General features: G+C 35.0%; 1 protein-coding gene across 1 annotated transcript in view; it reads left to right on the forward strand.

The window, feature by feature from the left end:
• MKLN1 (muskelin 1) overlaps window positions 1-19,667 on the forward strand; it is a 188,616-nt gene that overhangs the window by 130,928 nt on the left and 38,021 nt on the right. The window contains exon 12 of the mRNA XM_028525434.2: window positions 5,324-5,453. Coding sequence (XP_028381235.1) covers window positions 5,324-5,453 — 130 coding nt within the window. The remainder of the gene's footprint in view (window positions 1-5,323; window positions 5,454-19,667) is intronic.

Raw genomic sequence — 19,667 nt, forward strand, 5'->3', positions numbered from 1 at the left:
AAGCCTTTAAGATAAGTTTTAAGTGATATTTTTAGAGTAATTCAGTGGATATTGCATTCATTAAAAAGACATGCCTAGAAAAATGACAAAGATTTTTTTAATCTTAGCAAATTAATTGGGAAGCAGAATGAACACACTCACCTCTAAGTGGTTACTGAATTAGTTGAAATTTTGAGAGAAAAGAAACAGAAAAGGTCCTGAAGTTTCAATACCACCTAATAAGAGTTCTAGAAGAGAATGCAGACCAAACAACAACAACAAAAAACCCCCCAAAACTCAAAGTAAAAATGAAGAAAACTCCAAGAAAGTTTTCAGAACAAAGGGAACACCAGGCACAGATCAAGATGAATGAAAAAATATCCCTGCCTAGATACTTCCATAATGAAATTTCTGAACCAAGGATTAAAAGAAAATCCTAAAAGCCTCAGAGAGAAAACTGGTTACCTTTGTAGGCAAACAAATGAGAACAGGCACATTGAAATTATCCCCAAAAGGAAAGAGAAAATTCCTCTGTACCTGTATAAAGACCTGTAGGGGCCAGATAACCATAGGAAACCTGATAAGACATAGATTGGCCAAAATTAGTATGACTCTATGAATTTATGAAAATGTAAATTGGCTTCCATGATATAAGTCCTTTGGGATTTTCAGCATGATCCCCAGTGTTTGCAGAGATTGGAGCCTTAAGTACTTAGGACAGGGTGATAAGACCCAGCTTCAGTGAAGCCCTAGACTGTCATACATATAGTAGGTGATTGGGGCCCTACTGAGTTGTCTTCAGAAATGTATGGATTGCTTTTAATGATAGGATTATTGAAGATTAAAGAGTAGGAACACTTTCTTTGGAGGGCCAGGGTCATGAAAATTTTCTCAGTTTTACAATTATATTCACCAAGATTTCACCCCTGAGGTATAGTAGATTTTCATCTTAATTTATGAAAATTGCCAGAAACCTGGGTAGTAGCAAGTGAGTAGATCTTTTTGATGGTGGGTAAAAATTAGGATGTGCTACAGTTTTTTCTTGGAATTTACTGGGGTGTCATTGGTTAAAATCTTTTCAGTGTTTATATAAAAACCAAGGTTTGTGATTGTTTAAAAAGCTTTTTATTAAAAACAATACAAAAATAAATAGCAGAAGTAATTCGATGGGAGGAGAGAATTGAACATACAATGACTAGTATTTATGCTGTAGCAAAATAATGTTTTGTGTATACAGTTTTTTTCTTTAAATGTAAATGCCACTTGTATTCATTGTCAATTTCCAATCTGGACATACATATTCCTTGAAATAAATTTAATTCTTATTTATTATCTTTTGACAAATGACTTTTTCCTGATATTTTTTGTGAAAACTATAATCTTGAGTTGAAAGAATAAAGAATTAAGGTTGGCTTTTGAACATGAGTTACATAACATACCTCAAAGAAAATTAAATTTATAGTATTGTGTTAAAAGAAGACAAGGTTCATCACACCATAGATGTCAGTCTGGAGACTGATTGCTTTAAATGTTTTTTTGTTTGATGTACTCTTTTGTAACATAATTTGAAGAGTTTTGTAAAATAAATGCAGGGAGGTGAACTTAGTTGCATCACTCATTCACATATCTGCTCTCTTATAAATAGTAGCAAGATAAATAAGATGCTTGCCTAGAATAGAAAGTTTTTATAAGGAGGATTAAAAGGAATATGTGATCATTGTTTACCCGTAGAGTATGATCTGTATTTACTCTTAGGTTTGAAAGTCAGCACCTCATGTATTTGGTTGATTTGGTAAAAATTACTAATTTCAAGAAAGCATAAATCTCTTTAACCCAACATATTTTATTCTCAGTGGGAAAGACAGAAATGTGAAAAGGTATTTAGAAATACGCCTGCCAGGTGCTGAGCAGCATTGCAATAAGTGCATATGATAATCAGTGGTGGTACTTAATAAGACAAAGTTCAGTTTTTTTGTTTTTGTTTTTGTTTTTTGTTCTTTTAAAAGAATCTAAAACCATTCACATTGTTTTCACTTTAGCACATATGACAGGAACAGCTTAAAACTATTCAATCTGTTGTCTTGTTCTGATAGATGTGTATGGACTCCGAAAAAACATATGATCTACACCTTTGGTGGTAGAATTTTGACGTGTAATGGCAGCGTAGACGACAGCAGAGCCAGTGAACCACAATTCAGTGGGTTGTTTGCTTTCAACTGTCAATGTCAGACCTGGAAGCTTCTTCGAGAGGACTCCTGTAATGCTGGGCCTGAGGATATCCAGTCTCGGATAGGACACTGCATGCTCTTTCACTCGGTAAGAATATTCTCTACATTGTGTTACGTTATTTTGTCTTATATATCTCAGTAGGAAAAGAAGTGGTGAAATTAATTCCTCAGTAAGAGATCAAAACTTTTTATTAGAAATAAACAATCAGTGTTAGTAATGATAGACAAAAATAAAACTCTTTAACAGTGATCTGTTAGCTAATTGAAAGTATTTCCCATCAACTTAGTAATTCCAAAATAGTTATCATTTGGATACTAATCTAGGCATTTTTAGCAGTGAAGTGACCAACTTCACTGCTTATATAGATATTGTAGCTATTTCTATGTATTTATTTCTCTTAGTAACTAGAAGATAAATTTTCTCATCTGTTCTTATTTTCCACTCTGCTCTTCTTCATTAAATGCACATAATTAATTAAGAATTGACTTTATAGAATGAAATTAAAATTTATCAGCAAAACCAGCATATAGACATTGCATTAACCTTTTCAGATGTTACAGTGAAAACTTGGACTCCTTTCTGTGGACGTAATTTGAAAAACATATTACGGAATATTTTAAACATACCAAAGTAGGGAGAAAAGTATAATAAATTCCTGTATAATAAAAGTATAATAAATTCCTGGGAGAAAAGTACTCATCAGTTTCAGCTGTTACCAGTATTCTACTGTTTATTTTTCATGTATTTACCCCACTTGTATTTCATTTATTTTTTGATGTTTCTTTGAATTTTAAGTTTATTCTTAAATTTTCTTGTGCTGGTGGGGTATATTAAAGCAAATCCCAAACACTATTTTTACACCTGTAAATACTGTATGTCACTAATAGCAAAGGACTTTTAAAACTCATCATTGTAATACCATTATAAGACCTAACCAAAATAAAAGCAATTTCTTAATATCTTTTAATACATGGAATTTTTCTGAAATACTGAAAAATATCTTTCATAGTTGGTTTTTTCAAGTTTATTCATAGTTGGTTTATTCAAAAGCAGTCTGTATTATGCCCTGGCTGCTGTGGCTCAGTGAATTGAGTGCCGGCCTGCAAATCAAATGATTGCCGGTTCAATTCATGCCTAGGTTGCAGGCCATGTCAGGGCACACGCCTGGGTTGCAGGGCCATGTCCCCATGAGGGGGTGTGAAAGAGGCAACCACACACTGATATTTCTCTCCCCCTCTTTCTCCCTCCTTTTCCATCTCTTTAACAATAAATAAAATCTTTTCTTAAAAATGTCTTTATTACATTTGGTTGTAATGTCTCTTAAATTTCTTTTAATTCACAATGGTACTCACCGCATTTGTTAACAAAATTTAATCATGCATGCCTTAGAATTTCCTGTATTCTTGATTTGGAGGATTTTACCCTCATAAAATATGATCTTCTATCTATATTTCATGTCAGCTGGTAGTTAAAATCAGAGCTAAAGGTTCTAAAGGCAAAATAAATTTTTTTTAAAGAATTTCTCAGTTACAGTTGACATGCATTATATTAGTTTCAGGTACACAACCCAGTGTTTAGATATTTGTATATCTTGATCACCCTGATAAATCAGTACTTGATTTTGGATTCACTCTTCCTACTGGGGGGAGCAGGGAGTACAAAAGGAGAAGTGTAAGAATACTGAGGTGTTCTGATTGAAAAATATCAAGAGGCATTTAATGTGGTCATACTTTTACTGATGTTAAAGTTGTTCATTGAATTCAGGTATTATCAGCCTATTTATTAACTATAAAGTTTCCTGTCAACTTTTTACCTAATGGCTCTAGCAGTCATTGATAGTCATTGCCTAGATTTTATTAGGATTTGTCAAATGGTGATTTTCCTAATTGTGTCATTTCTTCTGCATTTATTGACTGTGATTGTATTATAAAAAACTCACTCCTATTAACTATATGGCTACCCTGATAAGTAAACACACAGGATAGGTTATAAGAATGTTTGATTCTTTTCCTTTATCACTTTTTCATATTGATGAGTTAAGGCTCTAAAGTTAATCAGTGGATTTTTTAAAGTATTATTATGAACTCATTGACTTTTATATATTTGATATGTTTAATATAGTGGTGTCATTATTCTTTTTGATACCCATATTTTTCTCTGTCTTTGCCCATTAGGCATTCCCCCCTTCACAGTATACCCATGCACGTGTATAAGTGCATGGGATTCACACATATGAATCTTTTTTTAGGTAGAGATAAGTTAAATCATGAGTTTATAATGATATATCTAGTTAAAATTAAAGATTATAATTTTTAAATTTAATATCTTTGATTTTGTATTTGTGTATCTTATAAGTTTAAAATCCTCCTTCCTAATGTCATTATTACATTGCTTGATCTGTCTTATACTTTACAGAATAGCAAAACTAACAACAAAATCACTGAATGCTGTTTAAAATTATTTCTTATTATTTTTCTATTTAGGATATAGCCCACTAGGAAAGGGTAGTCAAAACATGAATTAGAATCACTGGAAATATTACTTCTCTGTGTGATGATCTCTGTATGGTCATGTCTTTATATACCAATATGTTTATTCTTTTATTCAAATTTCAGATATATTTTTTTTTAGTTATTTGTCTTCTAGTTAAATTAAAATATATACCTTATTCTAAAGACAAAACTGTAAGTCTGGGGTCTTTACAAAAGATCAGGTGTTTATCCCTGTCTTCCTGATCTGTCACTTCTCCAGTAGGTAACTGTGTTTTATTAGTTCTCTTTGGGTTTTTTTGGAGAAAGAAACATACACTTACATATTACTTTTTCTCCTTTCTCATACAAAGGCACCACCCTGTATACATTATTCTGCACCTTGACTTTTTACTTTAATAGGATATTCTGGAGATCACCTCTTTGCAATTAGAACCTTTGCCTTTAGAACCTTTAGGTTCAAAGAGAAAGCTGCATTTCTCTTTGTACCATCATAGTACTGCATTGCATGGGATCTGTCATAAAGTTACTTTTATAGAGGCTTATACTTTTAAAAGATCATTCTGAATTTTTCATGGAAGTGATTACTTTCTCTGTCCTTTGCTCCCTTTTTTCTTATTTTTCAGAAAAATCGTTGCTTATATGTATTTGGTGGCCAGCGATCGAAGACCTATTTGAATGATTTCTTTAGTTACGACGTGGACTCTGATCACGTAGACATAATATCAGATGGCACCAAGAAAGACTCTGGAATGGGTAAAGGGATTTAGTGATTTCTCTCAGGTCTTAATTACTTTATAAGGTAGAAGATTGCAGCCCATTTTCTTTGCATTCTAACCATTCTTCACTCTTTCCCCATTTCTTTAATTGAAGTAATTCTGACTAAGATGAGGAAAACTCTGTGAGCTAAATTATCCAGTTTTATCTGTTTAAAATATATGAATTATCATTACTCCCTTGGAGCAGAAAGACAATATGTGAATTTTTAAAAGAATTATTTGTGTGCCTATTTGGGCAGGAGGCTTTGCAAGAATTAATGTCCTAAAAACTATTTTATTCTATATTTGCTAATACTTTCCATCTTCTCTTTTTAATATAGAGACATATTATGCACTAGTATAATAGATATGTCTTTGTTCTGAGGGGGGACATGTAATTGGTAATGCCTTTTAAGTTGATAAGCTCAGCATCCAGGAAGTTATTCTCCTAGTAATACAGTGACTGCTTTGCCTGAGATAGTCCCAGTTTTATGCATATTGCCCTGGCATAATTACTAATACTACCCCATTCACTCTCAAAAGTATCCTATTTTGGATGATATACATAATTACCCTACATGGTAATCACTTTACCTGTGACATACACAGAAGAATGGTATTCGGTTAAAGTTTAAAATGCCTAACTCGAGCAATAGGTTAAGAAATTAGACCATCTTGCTTTTCCTTTTAGCTATTATTTATAAAAACAGATTTTTTAATTCTAATCACTGTATTTAGGAGGGAAAGCTCGTTTTTTTAACAAAAGATAGTGCTGGAGGTAAAAAAAAAAAGTACACGTGAAGTAGTTTGCCCTCAGGCCCCTTCTCCCATACTTCCTACTAGCACTTTATTTTCCAGGGGAAAATGGAATGACAGGTTCGGTGGAGGCATAGGGGATAGGGTAGAAAATAGGACAATTAAACCTATCAGCTGAATAGTGGCGTTTCTAACCATGTCCCTGTTCCCATAATGCCAGGCATATGTCTCCTAGGAAAGACTAGAATCCCCTTCTCTGGAGGAAATGTATGACCTCAGAGAAAAGATTTCCAGATACTGTTATTTTGGAACCCCCTGCCCCACTCTCAGTAAAATGCCAAATCTTGTTGCCGAGCCCCCAGCACAATGACTACTTTCACAGCCCAGTCCCCCTGTAGTGTTGCCCATGGTACACATACTGGCAATTAATGTTTTATTTTGTAGCTCTTAATAAACTGTCAGATAAGTATCTTTCGTATCAGGGCCTTCACCAGGAAAGAGAGACATGAAAACAAAGCAAACCTGAAAACAGAAATCTGAAGTAATGCACTGAACACAAGCACCGTATTTTTCAGACTATAAGACACCCCCCCACACCCCCCCAAATTTGGGAGGAAAATAAAGGTGCGTCTTATAGTCAGAATGTAGCTTACCTGGCTCTCAGGTGGCGGGCAGGACAGTTGGAGCGGGGTTACTGCTGCATTTTCCTCCCAAATTGGGGGGCGGGGGTGTCTTATAGTCTGAAGAATACAGGATCAGGACCAATTTTCTTAGAAAAAAGGATACTGCATCCATAAAACTATAATAGGATGCAGTGAAAGATCAGAGACTAACAAAGAGCTTTTGGAAAATAAATTTTGCTAGAATAAAAGAGTAGAAGAATTGTAAAAAAATCCGAAAAATGGACAGAGATGGAAATTGGAGAATATAGGGATCTTAGAAAATCAATCCAAGAGGTCCAATGTTTCTATAGCTATAGAGAACAAAGCAAATGGAGGATACTAGAAAATTTCCCCAAATTGAATAACATTGGCTCCGATTTATACATGGACCTCTGTAGAAGTTAGTACATCAGATTCAGAAAAACAGAAACAAGAACCTTCTCACTCTGAGGTCACGTCAGTGTGCATTGTGGAATTTCACCTATCAGGCGTAAGGAGAGTATCTTAAAAGCCTCTAGGGTAAAATGAGGTCACATTCAAAGGAAAAGGACTTAGAATGATGTAAAAATTCTTAGCAACATTGGAAGTTATAAGATAAGAGAGAATAAGGTCTTAAAATTCTGAGGCAAAATTATTATCAACCTAGAATTCTATCTTTAGCCAAAACACCAGTGAAGCAGGAGAGAAGAAATACTATTTTCAGATACATATGGTTTATCAGTAGAATGTGCCTCAAGTAATAGAAAACCTAGAGAACCATGGCTTAAACAAATAGAGAGTCTTTTCTCTCATAGAATAAGTAGTCCAGAGGTAGATAATCTGGCACTGATGAAGTGACTCAAGCAATGCCACGAAGGCCCCCAGGTTCTTTCTAATTTTTCTGTTTTGCATCCTTAACACAGTGGTAGCCTCATGGTGGCAAATGGCTGGTGTATCTCAAACATCATGCCTTTTTCTCAGATAGGAAAAAAGGAAGGAAAACAAAACTTGCCCAGAAATCTTATATTTTGTTGACAAAACCTGTGAAACCTCTCTTCAAGGGAGTTTGGTAAAGCAACTATTTAGCTTTTCCATGGTACACCTGGGAAGGGGGTTTGGCAGTGGCTAGTAGATCAGGCAATCAATAGTTATCTGCCATACAAGATTAAAAATATGATAGATCTTTTATTCACTCTTCCTTAGGCAATTAGTACATCATACACACTAACAAAAGGGAGTAAAAAGTAATTAAAAAGAAAACATAAGAGCTGGGAAGAAGACCATCTAACTCTGGGAAGCAGTGAAAGGACATCTGAAGCTGGTAGCTACACAGCAAACCGAATAAGCATCTAGTTCAGATTGGAGCAGGAGGACATAGGAAAGAAGAGCACTCTTCCTCACCAAAGTGAGGTTTCCAGATAAAAGTAGACTCAATAGCCCTGGCTGGTGTGGCTCAGTGGATTGAGTGCCGACTTGTGAACCAAAGGGTCACTGGTTTGATTCCCACTCAGGGCACACGCCTGAGTTGCGGGGCCAGGTCCCAAGCAGGGGACGTGCAAGTGGCAACCACACATGGATGTTTCTCTCCCTCTCTTTCTCCCTCCCTTCCCCTCTGTCTAAAAATAAATAAATAAAATATTTAAAAAATAATAATAAAAGTAGACTCAATAGGTGTGTTTGAACATTTGCAATAAAAAAATTGCCAATAGGTTAATAACATCCAATATAAAAGATTGAGGATAAGAACATAATAGGAAAAGAAAAAAAATTATACAAAAGGAGACATACAATACATTTCTTAGTTCTACAGTGAGCAGTATTTCTCTAATTATAAAGCAGAAACTACAGTGTAACCAAATATTGGGATAAAATTCAGTGGGAGGATCGGGTGAGAGGAATAAGAAGATGGTGTCAGTGTAGTAAAAATCTTCATCTGCTGAAACAGGGAGTCAGTAGGTGATGTCTAAAGAAGCAGCTTAAATATATTATTTAGAAATGTGGAAGGAAATATAATAAGAAATGATTAATGGTGTTACTTATTCTATCTAAAATTGTCTGTCTTACTTGTTTACTCATTTATTTTCTGCTACCATGGGATAGTATAGGTGTATTTGATTTAATTTTCAATTTCCTCTAGCTTTTAAGAGTTATTCTAACTTTCCATTAAAATAAATAGGAGGAGAGATGTAATACTTCCCTACAATTCTAATGTAGCTGTACCTGAAAAAGGTAATGAAGATAGTAATTGATTTGACAAAGTATGTTGAAAACTGCTACATACTGGCTCAGTGCTGGTCTAGGAGTGCAGTGGAACAAGGGTGATCATGGAATCTCAGAGTTCTCCTAACCTAGCTAGGCGATACTATTCTGATGGATTATAGTAGCTGCTCTTTATTTAGATCTTGCCATATGCCAGTCACTAAGCCTGGTGGTTTATAAATATCTCTGACTGGTGGTGGTATTCTCATTTACCAGATGAGAAAAATTGAATTCAGTGACATAACATACTCAGCATTACATAACCAGAAAAAAAAGCTGGAATTTAGAAGTTTGAATACAATGATGGTTTGAATGGTTCCCCCTCACCATTCTGAGCTACCTCCCAAAATTAAGAGAAAAAAGGGCAGATAATTAATTTTAAAAAATTCACTGTCATAAGATTTAATGACTATCATTTGAAGGTTTAAAAAAATGGTTATTGTAATGCTTCATGGTTATGGCTAGATTTAGAGCCAGCAAAGTGTGATAAATATTTTTTGTTGTTGTTTTTCAATTTTTTTTATTATAAAAGCAATATTCTCATTGTAGAGACTTTGGAAAATATAGAGACAAAAAAGAAAATGTATCAAACCATCCAGATATAATCTGTTAAGTTTTGATGTGGAAGTTCCTTCTACTCTTTTTAAACTTATGTATAAAAATTAGCACAATTTTATATTGTGCTATCTTTAAGTTTTTCATTAAATTGTCATTTTTCCATCATAATTTTATTATCATTGACTAGGGGTATTAGTAGTAAAGGCAGGTGGATTCATTTTCTAAATTACTGGTATAATCAACTTTTGTAGAATCAAAATCACCAGTTTTACTCTGTGTTCTTTTCATTGATTTATGATGTGTTATCCCACAATGCAAACAAATTTCATTCATTAATATTTGTTGATCACCTACTAGCATCTAAGTTTGACTCTCTCCATTCCTCCCTCTCAACACATTTCAGTGCCTTCTATATGCCAAGTATGGATCTTAGAAGATCACTTCTCAAAAAGGACTCACGTTCTAGTGGAGAGAGGCTTGAAGTTGGCCTTCTGTATACTGTGAAGAAAAAAATTGGGCACTGCGATAATGAGTAACATGGGAGGTCCTGTTTAGATGGAGTAGGTTGGAAAACCATTTCTGAGGGGGTGATCTTTAAGAGTTAAGACAAAAAGAGAGTTAGGAAGAACCATAGTAAGAACTGAGTGAAGAGCAAATACAAAGGTCCCAAAGCAGGAAAGAACTTAGCATGTTCCAGAAACATTTGGGACTGGTGCAAACTGATATTGGGCAAAGTTGGTATGAAATGAGGTTGAAGAAATTAGTTGAGTCTGATTATTCATTTTACAAATACAAAATACAAATACAAAAGGTTTTACAAATACAAAAAGTTTTTTTCCCCCTAAATAAAATAGGATACTGTTGAAAGGCTTAATGACAGGGTCTTTATCTAAGTTTTGAAAATACCACTCTTCTGTCTGGATACACATTTTCCAAATGGTTAATTTTGACAATATGCCTATAAATTGAGTTGTCTAAAGGCTATATGTATAATGGGTGCCTTAACTGAAGATTTTTATGGGAGAGTTGGGTATCTTGGTTAGAATTACTGTACTTGGAAAATTTTCCCAACTAAAACTATTCCAGTTATACTTGGAATTGTGGAAACTTAGTGGCTCTGTTGGTGTATTATAGTGAAACTGAAATTATTTTCTTTTCATTTTTATTTTTTCCATCTCCTTTCCCTCCTTTTCCTCCCTTCCCTTCTCTTCCTTCTTCCTTTCCTTCCCTCTCTCCCTCCCACCTCATCCCTCTCGCTCCTTTGCCTGTCTTCCTTCCCATTTTCCCTTTTCTTTTCTTCTTCCCTCCCCATGTTCCCCTTTCCCTTTCTGTCGGTCACCCTGCCCCTCATTCCAGGAGTTTCTGATATGTAGATTGAGAACCATTGTTCTAGCTCTCCAGAGCCTGTCTCAGTGCTTAGCCAAAATACCCTTGGGTAAATTACTTAATGTCTCAGCCTTAGCTTGCATGTCTATAAGTGACCAAAATTGTATTTCAAGACTAATAATGTCCCTGCTCATGTCAGGACAGAGGTGGATTGACCCTCTAGTTTGAACTGGTATTAATGTTGGGTACCTCAGTTTTCACAAGAGCATGTCAAGTACTACTTGGAGTTCCGCTGATCTATCCAGTAATCAAGTTGCCAGTTTTACCTCCACCTTCTCTCTGTTCTCATTGCTACTCTCTAGTTTAGGCTATCATCACCTGTTTGGCCTCTGTTTCTAGCCTTCCGCGTCCTACCCCTCTCCCCAACTCATTCTTCACCCTGCAAGCAGAATACAGTTGTTCTGTGCTACCAGTTAAGTGCAGAACCATGTGCTTTAACATTTATTCAGCAGATAAATTTTAATTGCCTACTAGGTGCCAGGTAATAAGCTAAGCACAAGGGATACAACTCTAAGGGCTCTGTTTTTATGGGCCTGGTAAGTTGCTCACAGGGAGAAAAAAGTAGGCTGACAACCTTGCCTTTTGATTACTACTCATTAATAAAATCTCTTCTAAAAAGATAAACCTGATGTTTTTCCTTCCTTGCTTAAAAAAGCCTTTGTTTTGTGTTTTTTTTGTCCTCAGGATAAAGTCTAAACTCAGCCTGATTTACAGATTCCTTAATGATATGCCCCAGTTTATTGAGTTCCAGCCCCATTCTTGATATCCACCCATACCTTGCCACCAATACTTTGTTTCACAAACACTGAATATTAATTCTTTATAGATAGCATACTTTTTCTTGCCTTTGGTTTTTTGCCCATGCTGTTCTTCTCCCCCACCTCCAAAATGCAGCTAATTTGTGCTCTTCTTTCAGCTCGTAGCCTATTGCTCCTTGTCTCCTGAAATACTCTTAACTCCTCAAGCCCAGGTTAAGAATTAAAGCATATGGTTCTAACTTCAATTGTTAACAAAATTCTAAGGTATTCATCTTACAGTATAATCTTGACTGGGCTTTTCAAAACCTGTGAAAAGCTCAGCTGAAATACATAGGCTTTATTTAAGATTTCTTAAGGAGCATTCAGTCTTTTCAGTACTGTAGATCTAAAAAATCTTTCACTGGATTTAGTTAGATAGTTCAGAAAACCTCATGTCAGAGAACTGTGGCGTGATGCAATGATTTTCAGCATTTTCATCTCATGGCACACATAATTACTAACATTCTGCAGCACACCAAGAAAATATTTTTTGCCAATCTGACAAGAAAAATAGGTTTGATTTTGATTCATTCATACCAGATGCCTATTATTGTGTTGGCTGTTGTCATTTTTTGAATTTGACAATCTAAGGGAAAAGAAGTCAGTGCCCCAACTAAATAGTCAAGTATTGCATGTTTTAAAAATTCTTGCACACCAGCTGAAAATCACTGGTATAGTGTTTTGTCCTCCCATAGAATTACTTTTACCTGATTTTTAAAAGTCCATTGAAATTTAATTTTATCTTACTAATTTTGTAAGAACATGAAAAGTTCTCTTAAGGACAAGGCAGGGTACTATTTAAATTTCCACATTATTTAATATTCTTAGGAACGCTGATTTCATTCCATTATGTGGATGCTCTGTAAACATTCTTTTTAAACATTCTATTTATTAGCTGTTCTTCTAAAGCTTTTTTTTACTATAGTTAATTACTGTAATTTAAGATGGACTTAATATATAATTACTGATTATGTGGGTTATTTGATTAAAACTGCATTTATGATGTGAATTTCAAATTGAATTGTTTGCAATCATTGAATAAATTTGTTTGAACTATTGAGATCACCAATTAGAGATGATATATCTAATTCTAAAATTGCTGCTTCTTGTTAGAATTTTTTATTTTGTCAGATACTATAAAATGGTTGTTCTTTATAATTATTTAAATTGGTTATCTCAAGATCTGAAGAAACCTCAACTCTTATTTTTTAACCAGAGTGTAACAATTGTATGCTCCCATCAGAAGAAAATTATAATTTAAATGAGTGTATTGGCAGCTGCTTAGAAAGAAAGGATTTATTAGTATTGTGTCTAACACATACATAATTAACATCAAAATTCAGCATATCTAAAATTTGCATTTATTTCTGAATAACTTTTGGCAATAAGTCTATGAACACAAGGGGTTTAGCAGACTCTCCATATGTAAGCTCTGTATTTAAAACTGATTGAAAATTATGTTTAGAAGATAGTCTGTCATACCACCAGAGCTTTATGGTTTGCTGTAGAAACTCAGTCTATTATAATAGGATTACTTTTTCATATCTGTATTAAATTCAAGGTAACAAACACCTTCATCATTTGCCAGGTGCTAAGTGAAGCATTGGTGTTATGGAGCTCTTACAACCTAGTCCCTGTTCTGTAGCAGTTCTGTGTTTACGTGTTTTGTTCCCTAAATTCGGTTGACTTTATTTTCCCACATCTGCCACTGTTTATTCCACTCTTTTCTAACCATAGTGGCAGATTGGTATAATTGAAAGAATAGTGAACTGAGAATCAGAAGACTTGGTCCCTTCATCTGGGTCTGCCACTCATCCCTCTGCAACGTTGGCAAAATTTTATAACTTCTCTGGACCTGATTATTCATCCGAAAATGAGGGGATTGGACTAGTTGATTTTAACACCTCATCTAGATCCAAAATTTTGACAGTCAAATTTCATTCCCTTCTGCTGTTATCAGGCTGTGAAACTAACACAAGTGCTATGTTAATGTCTGCAAGATCTGATTTATCTATAAACATATTTTCATGAACCTTAAAAGCAAAAATCTTACTGATTTTCTTTTCAGCCCTAGGAATGTGCTTTTATTGTGCTTATTGACATTGTGTTTTTTAAACATATAAAGTTTTAATGTGTTTGACCCTTTTAAAGACTTCTACCAACTAACTAAATAAGTATAATTCATCAGTACAGAGAAGATTATAAGGCTAATGATTTGCTGTCATTTACATAGATTAGTTAACTGAATTAGGAAATGGTAGTGCTGGTTTTCAGTGTAACTTGGCTTCATCGCTTTCGATTTAGTATCTTTTATATTTGGTATGCCATTATTGTAATTAAACTGGATTTTGTTCTTTTTTTTCTCTCAACATTATTGGAAATAATAACTTTCCATAATTTCCCCGTTTTATTCTCCCCAGGAGTGTTTTTCCTAGTTACAAGCTCATCAAACTTCTCATTTGATAGTAAATATGAATTAAAGTTCACCTTAAAACAAACATCAAACATGCAAGAACACTAAAGACAGTTTTGAAAATGCAAGGTAATAAAAGTAGTATTAACACTACAATTTATGTTTTTAGAGCTACAGTTTCATACAGATTAATGGAATGGAACAGAACAGGTAGTATAAAAATATCCCCAAATACATATGAGAATTTAGTATATGATGAAGTGGTATTGCCACTCAGAGAAGAAAAATGGATTATGCAATAAATAACATTAAGATGTCACTTAGAGTTGGTAAAAAAATAAAATAAAATCTGGGTCTCTGATGTTTATCACAAAACATGCTGGGTAGACTAGAATTTTATGCTTAAGAAATAAAATTATAAGTCTAGTTGTTTTTAATAATTTAGGATTAGAAGAAGACCTTTCTTAAATATGACACAAAACCCCAAAATTATAAAGAAAGAGATTAAGTTTGAGTTTTTGCAAATTAAAAAAGTATGGAAAAATACATATATTAAATTAAAAATGACAAACTGGTAATGAAAACAAAGGTTAATATCCTACTATAAACAAAGAGCTCTTACAAACCAAAAAAGAAATAATCCTTTGGTAGAACAATGGCAAATAACATGAATATAGTTCAAAGAAAAAGTAATTCAGGTAGCTGGTAAGTTTACTATGTAAAGATGCTCAGCTTCATTCATAATTTTAAAAATGCAAATTAAAAGGTCACTCACTGAATGTAACTATCTATTAATAATAAAATACCTAGCCTCGACTGATGTGGCTCAGTGAATTGAGTGCTGGCTTACGAACCAAAGGTCACTGGTTCAATTCCCAGTCAGGGCACATGCCTGGGTTGTGGGCCAGGTCCCCAGTTAGGGGCCTATGAAAGACAACTGACTGATGTACCTCTTGCACATCAATGTTTCTCTCCCTCCCTTGCCCTCTTCCTAAAAATAAGTAAATAAAATCTTTGAAAAATAAAATAAAACACCTGTACTCTTTGGCTAAGCATTTTTTCCAGGAATTTTTCCTACTCATATCCTTGTACAGGTTTGTAAAAATAAGTTACACAGAGATATTTATTGCAATATTGTTTGTGAGAATAATTATTCCAAAAAAACTGTAATTGCTTACTAGTTAATAACCAGTTAAATAAATTAGGTTAATCTATTCAGTGAGTTGAATTCTTTATAGCTTAATACAAAATAGATTAGTAAATACTATATTGCTGAGGGTCAAAAGCTAGTTGGAATTTTACAAGATATAAACAATAAGTGATAGAAACCAAGTTGAGGTAAAATAATAAAAGTTTTAAACTAGAGTTATTACTAGAGCTTAACAGGGTCTCCCTTAACATTTAAAATGTTCCAAATTTAGAAGATAAGAATGTGACACACTGTTAGTTGCCATTGATTTTTCTTCTTTTTAAGTATACTTTATTGATTATACTATTACAGTTGTCCCAATTTTTTCTCCCTTTGGCCCCCATCTGCCCTGTACCCCCATTCCCTCCAGCAACCCCCCCTTAGTTTATGTCCATGGGTCGTACATATAAGTTCTTTGGCTTCTCCATTTCCCATATTATTCTTAACCTCCTCCTGTCTATTTTGTACCTACCATTTATGCTTCTTATTCTCTGTACCTTTTCCACCCATTCTCTCCCCTCCCCTTCTCTGCTGATAACCCTCCCTGTGATCTCCATTTCTGTGATTCTGTTCCTGTTCTAGTTGTTTGCTTAGTTTTTGTTTTTGTTTTTTAGGTTCAGTTGTTGATAGTTGTGAGTTTGTTGTCATTCTACTGTTCATAGTTTTGATCTTCTTCAGTTTCTTAGATAAGTCCCTTTAATATTTCATATAATAAGGGCTTGGTGATGGTGAACTCCTTTAACTTGACCTTATCTGAGAAGCACTTTATCTGCCCTTCCATTCTAAATGATAGCTTTGCTGGGTAGAGTAATCTTGGATGTAGGTTCTTGCCTTTCATGATTTCGAATACTTCTTTCCAGCCCCTTCTTCCTACAAGGTTTCTTTTGAGAAATCAGCTGACAGTCTTATGGGAACTCCTTTGTAAGTAACTGTCTCCTTTTCTCTTGCTGCTTTTCAGAATCCCTCCTTATCTTTAAACATTGGCATTTTAATTATGATGTGTCTTGGTGTGGCCCTCTTTGGGTCCAACTTCTTTGGGACTCTCTGAGTTTCCTGTGCTTGTCTGTCTATTTTCTTTGCCATGTTAGGGAAGTTTTCTTTTATTATTTTTTCCAAGAAGTTTTCCATTTCTTGCTCTTCTTCTTTTCCTTCCAGCACCCTTCTGATTCGGATGTTGATACATTTATAGTTGTCCTGGAGGTTCCTAAGCTTCTCTTCATTTTTTTGAATTCTTGTTTCTTCTTTCTGTTCTGGTTGAATGTTTATTTCTTCCTTTTGTTCCAGATCGTTGATTCGAGTCCTGGTTCCTTCCCTTCACTGTTGATTCCTTGTATATTTTTCTTTATTTCACTTTGTATAGTCTTCACTTCTTCCTTTATTTTGTGGCTGTACTCAATCATTTCTGTGAGCATCCTGATTACCAATATTTTGAACTCTGCTTCTGATAGGTTGGCTAGCTCCTCATCTTTTTAGTTCTATTTTTGGAGTTTTGATCTGTTCCTGCATTTGGGCCATATTTCTTTTGTCTCTGTGCATTTGTTTACTTAGTAAGGTGTGGGGTCTTAGATATTCGCCCCGCCAGGGTGGGGCAACCTGCTTCTCTTCATTGTGGCATATGTGGAGGAGGAGTCAGGGAGGGAACAGTGCCGCTTGCTTGGCTCTTGTCCAGCTTTCAGTCACTTACCCTGCTTCCTACAAGCAACTGGTGCCCTTCCCGTTGCTGCCCTGATATTGTTTCCCTAAGTGGCTGGGCTTGTGTATGTTCAAGTGGGCCCCTTAAATGGACTTTCCTGAGAGACTGGCAATTTCTTTTGCTGCCTCAACCGGCACAGGTTTTTACACTAGAGGTTATAAGGCTTTATGTCCCAGCACTGGAACCCTGGGTTGTGCAGTCTCTCCTGGGCTGGGATTGTTCTCTCCCCAGTTTTTATCTTCATGTGAATGTGGGACCTCCGGGTCTGCCAGCTGCCACCTTACCACATGTCCTCTCCACTCTGGCTGCCTGTCTCTCTCTCTCCTACCAGTGTGGATAAATGTTTCTTCTTTAACTCCTTGGTTGTTGGACTTCCATACAGTTTGATTTTCTGGCAGGTTTTTGTTTTTTAGATTAGTCGTTATCATTCTTTTTGTTGTGTGAGGAGGCAAGGCATATCTACCTAAGCCTTCATCTTGGCCAGAAGTCACCATTGGCCTTTCTTAACCAAATCATGATTTATGTAATGGCAAGTTGCCCAGGGTATGAATCATGATTAGTAGTCTCAAGCAGTCATTGCTCCTTTGCCAGATTATTTTACTTTCCCTACCTCCCATGTGACACAGTTCTCACCAATGAGCTATAAGGAAAATCTTCAGGAAGACATTTGAAAAAAATAATCTCACTAAGGAAGTGATGCCTAGAGGTGTTATTGGTGGCTTTCAAAAGTGAGAGGAAGGCTAGAGAATTGTAGGAATATTAACCTAACACCATGATTTGATTGAATTATTGAAATAATTTTGGGACTGTCTACTTGCAAAATTTTCTTGCAAAATTTTGTATATGAGCTAATTAATTCACTGTTATCCTGGTTTTCTTTTAGTTAAAGCTGAAAATGTCCTAACAAATAGAAATTATTAGAAAGCTGCTTTCATTAAATCTTGTATTTCTGTGACAGTTCCAAAATTTTTTTCATGTGTTTTAACTAGTTAATAATAAATGTGTACATTAGATCATGAGACAAAAATAGAGTTCCAATTAATTCATGAATTAATCCAATAAAGTATCTTCCTTGGGAATTAAAATGACTTAAAAATATTTCTGTTAACTTTTTATGCTTCATATAGGGTTTCCTTATATTAGAAATTCTGATAAATCTCCCCCTATTGGGTAAACCAAAGAAAAAAATTTTTAAATGTAATTTAGACTGTCAAATCAAATATGTAATTTGATTTCCCCTTTAGCTGTCCTATGTCAAGTTTTAAAGGTACTAAAGAAAAAAATAGGAGAGTTGAAGGAGTATTACTGTAATTTCCTGGAAAAACTAAAAATAGGTTGGCAGTAATAGTTGTTTGTTGTATAATTCATACTCTCTGTTTTCTCAGACAAGTGTCCTTTCAAAGTGTGTTCATGATTAACATATGATCTTATTTACTGATCTGTTTGATTAATTTTTCCTTGTGAGTCATTTTATAAAGACTGGTTAACATTCCTGGCATTCAGTCAAGCTTTTTGGCAGTTGAATCTAAAAGCTTTTAAAATATTATATGTTGTAAATCTCCTATCCTTTTCCCTTCCCTCTGCTACTACCCATTAGAAACTATTAAATTGAAAAGATAGTCTTGCTTTCTACTTGGAAAGTAAATTAGTACTGAAGATGTATTAGTTCTTGCAACATGTAAGAATAAAAGCTCCTTTCTTGGTTTTAATCTTTAGGTCTTTTTAGTTTTTGATAATGCCATTTTTGTTCAGTCAGTGTTATTTTAATCCTCACTCCAGGCTATGTTTATTGATTTTAGAGTAACAGGAAGGGAGTGGGAGAGGGAGAAGGGGGGAAGAGAAAAGAGAGGGAGAAACATCCATCGGTTGCCTCCTGTAAGCACCCCAACTGGGGACCAAACCCTCACCCTAGGTGTGTGCACTACCTGGAAATGGAACCTGCAGTCTTTTGGTGTGTGGTACATTGCCCCAACCAGCTGAGCCACCTGGCCAGAGCCAACCAGCATTTATTTTTATGAAGTTAGTATAGGAGTAATGCAATGTGCATAAAGCAGAATTAAACAAAATAAAGTACTACAGAATGAAAAGTATTTCTGCCAAAATAGCAGACTAACACAGGTTGCTGATTCTCTTCCCCAAAATCAACCCTGGGAAAATAAGGAGAGGCCACTGGCTTTCAGGAATCCTGTAAATAAGACAGAAGGCTCATTCTCCCCTAAATTAGCTTGACTCAGTTCTTGTTCCTTCATCGTGGAAACTAGCAGCAGTAATCCCTAATCACTAGTGCCAGAACCAAAGAAAACTTCATGACAGTACACAAGCTCTGCTGGAGCTAGGAATTGATGAAAATAGATGTGGACTGACTGTCACCAGAAAGGGAGCAGGACTGAGGTGGGTCTGCCCCAGCATGGTCGAGAATGAGTGGGTTCTTGACTTCATGCAGGAAAGATTTCACAACGTGAGTTCAGGTGATTTGGAGAGTATGTTTATTAAAGCTGGGGACAATGAAACACAGGAAGG

Source organism: Phyllostomus discolor, chromosome 10 (genome assembly GCF_004126475.2).
Source record: "Phyllostomus discolor isolate MPI-MPIP mPhyDis1 chromosome 10, mPhyDis1.pri.v3, whole genome shotgun sequence".
Classification (NCBI taxonomy): Eukaryota; Metazoa; Chordata; class Mammalia; order Chiroptera; family Phyllostomidae; genus Phyllostomus; species Phyllostomus discolor.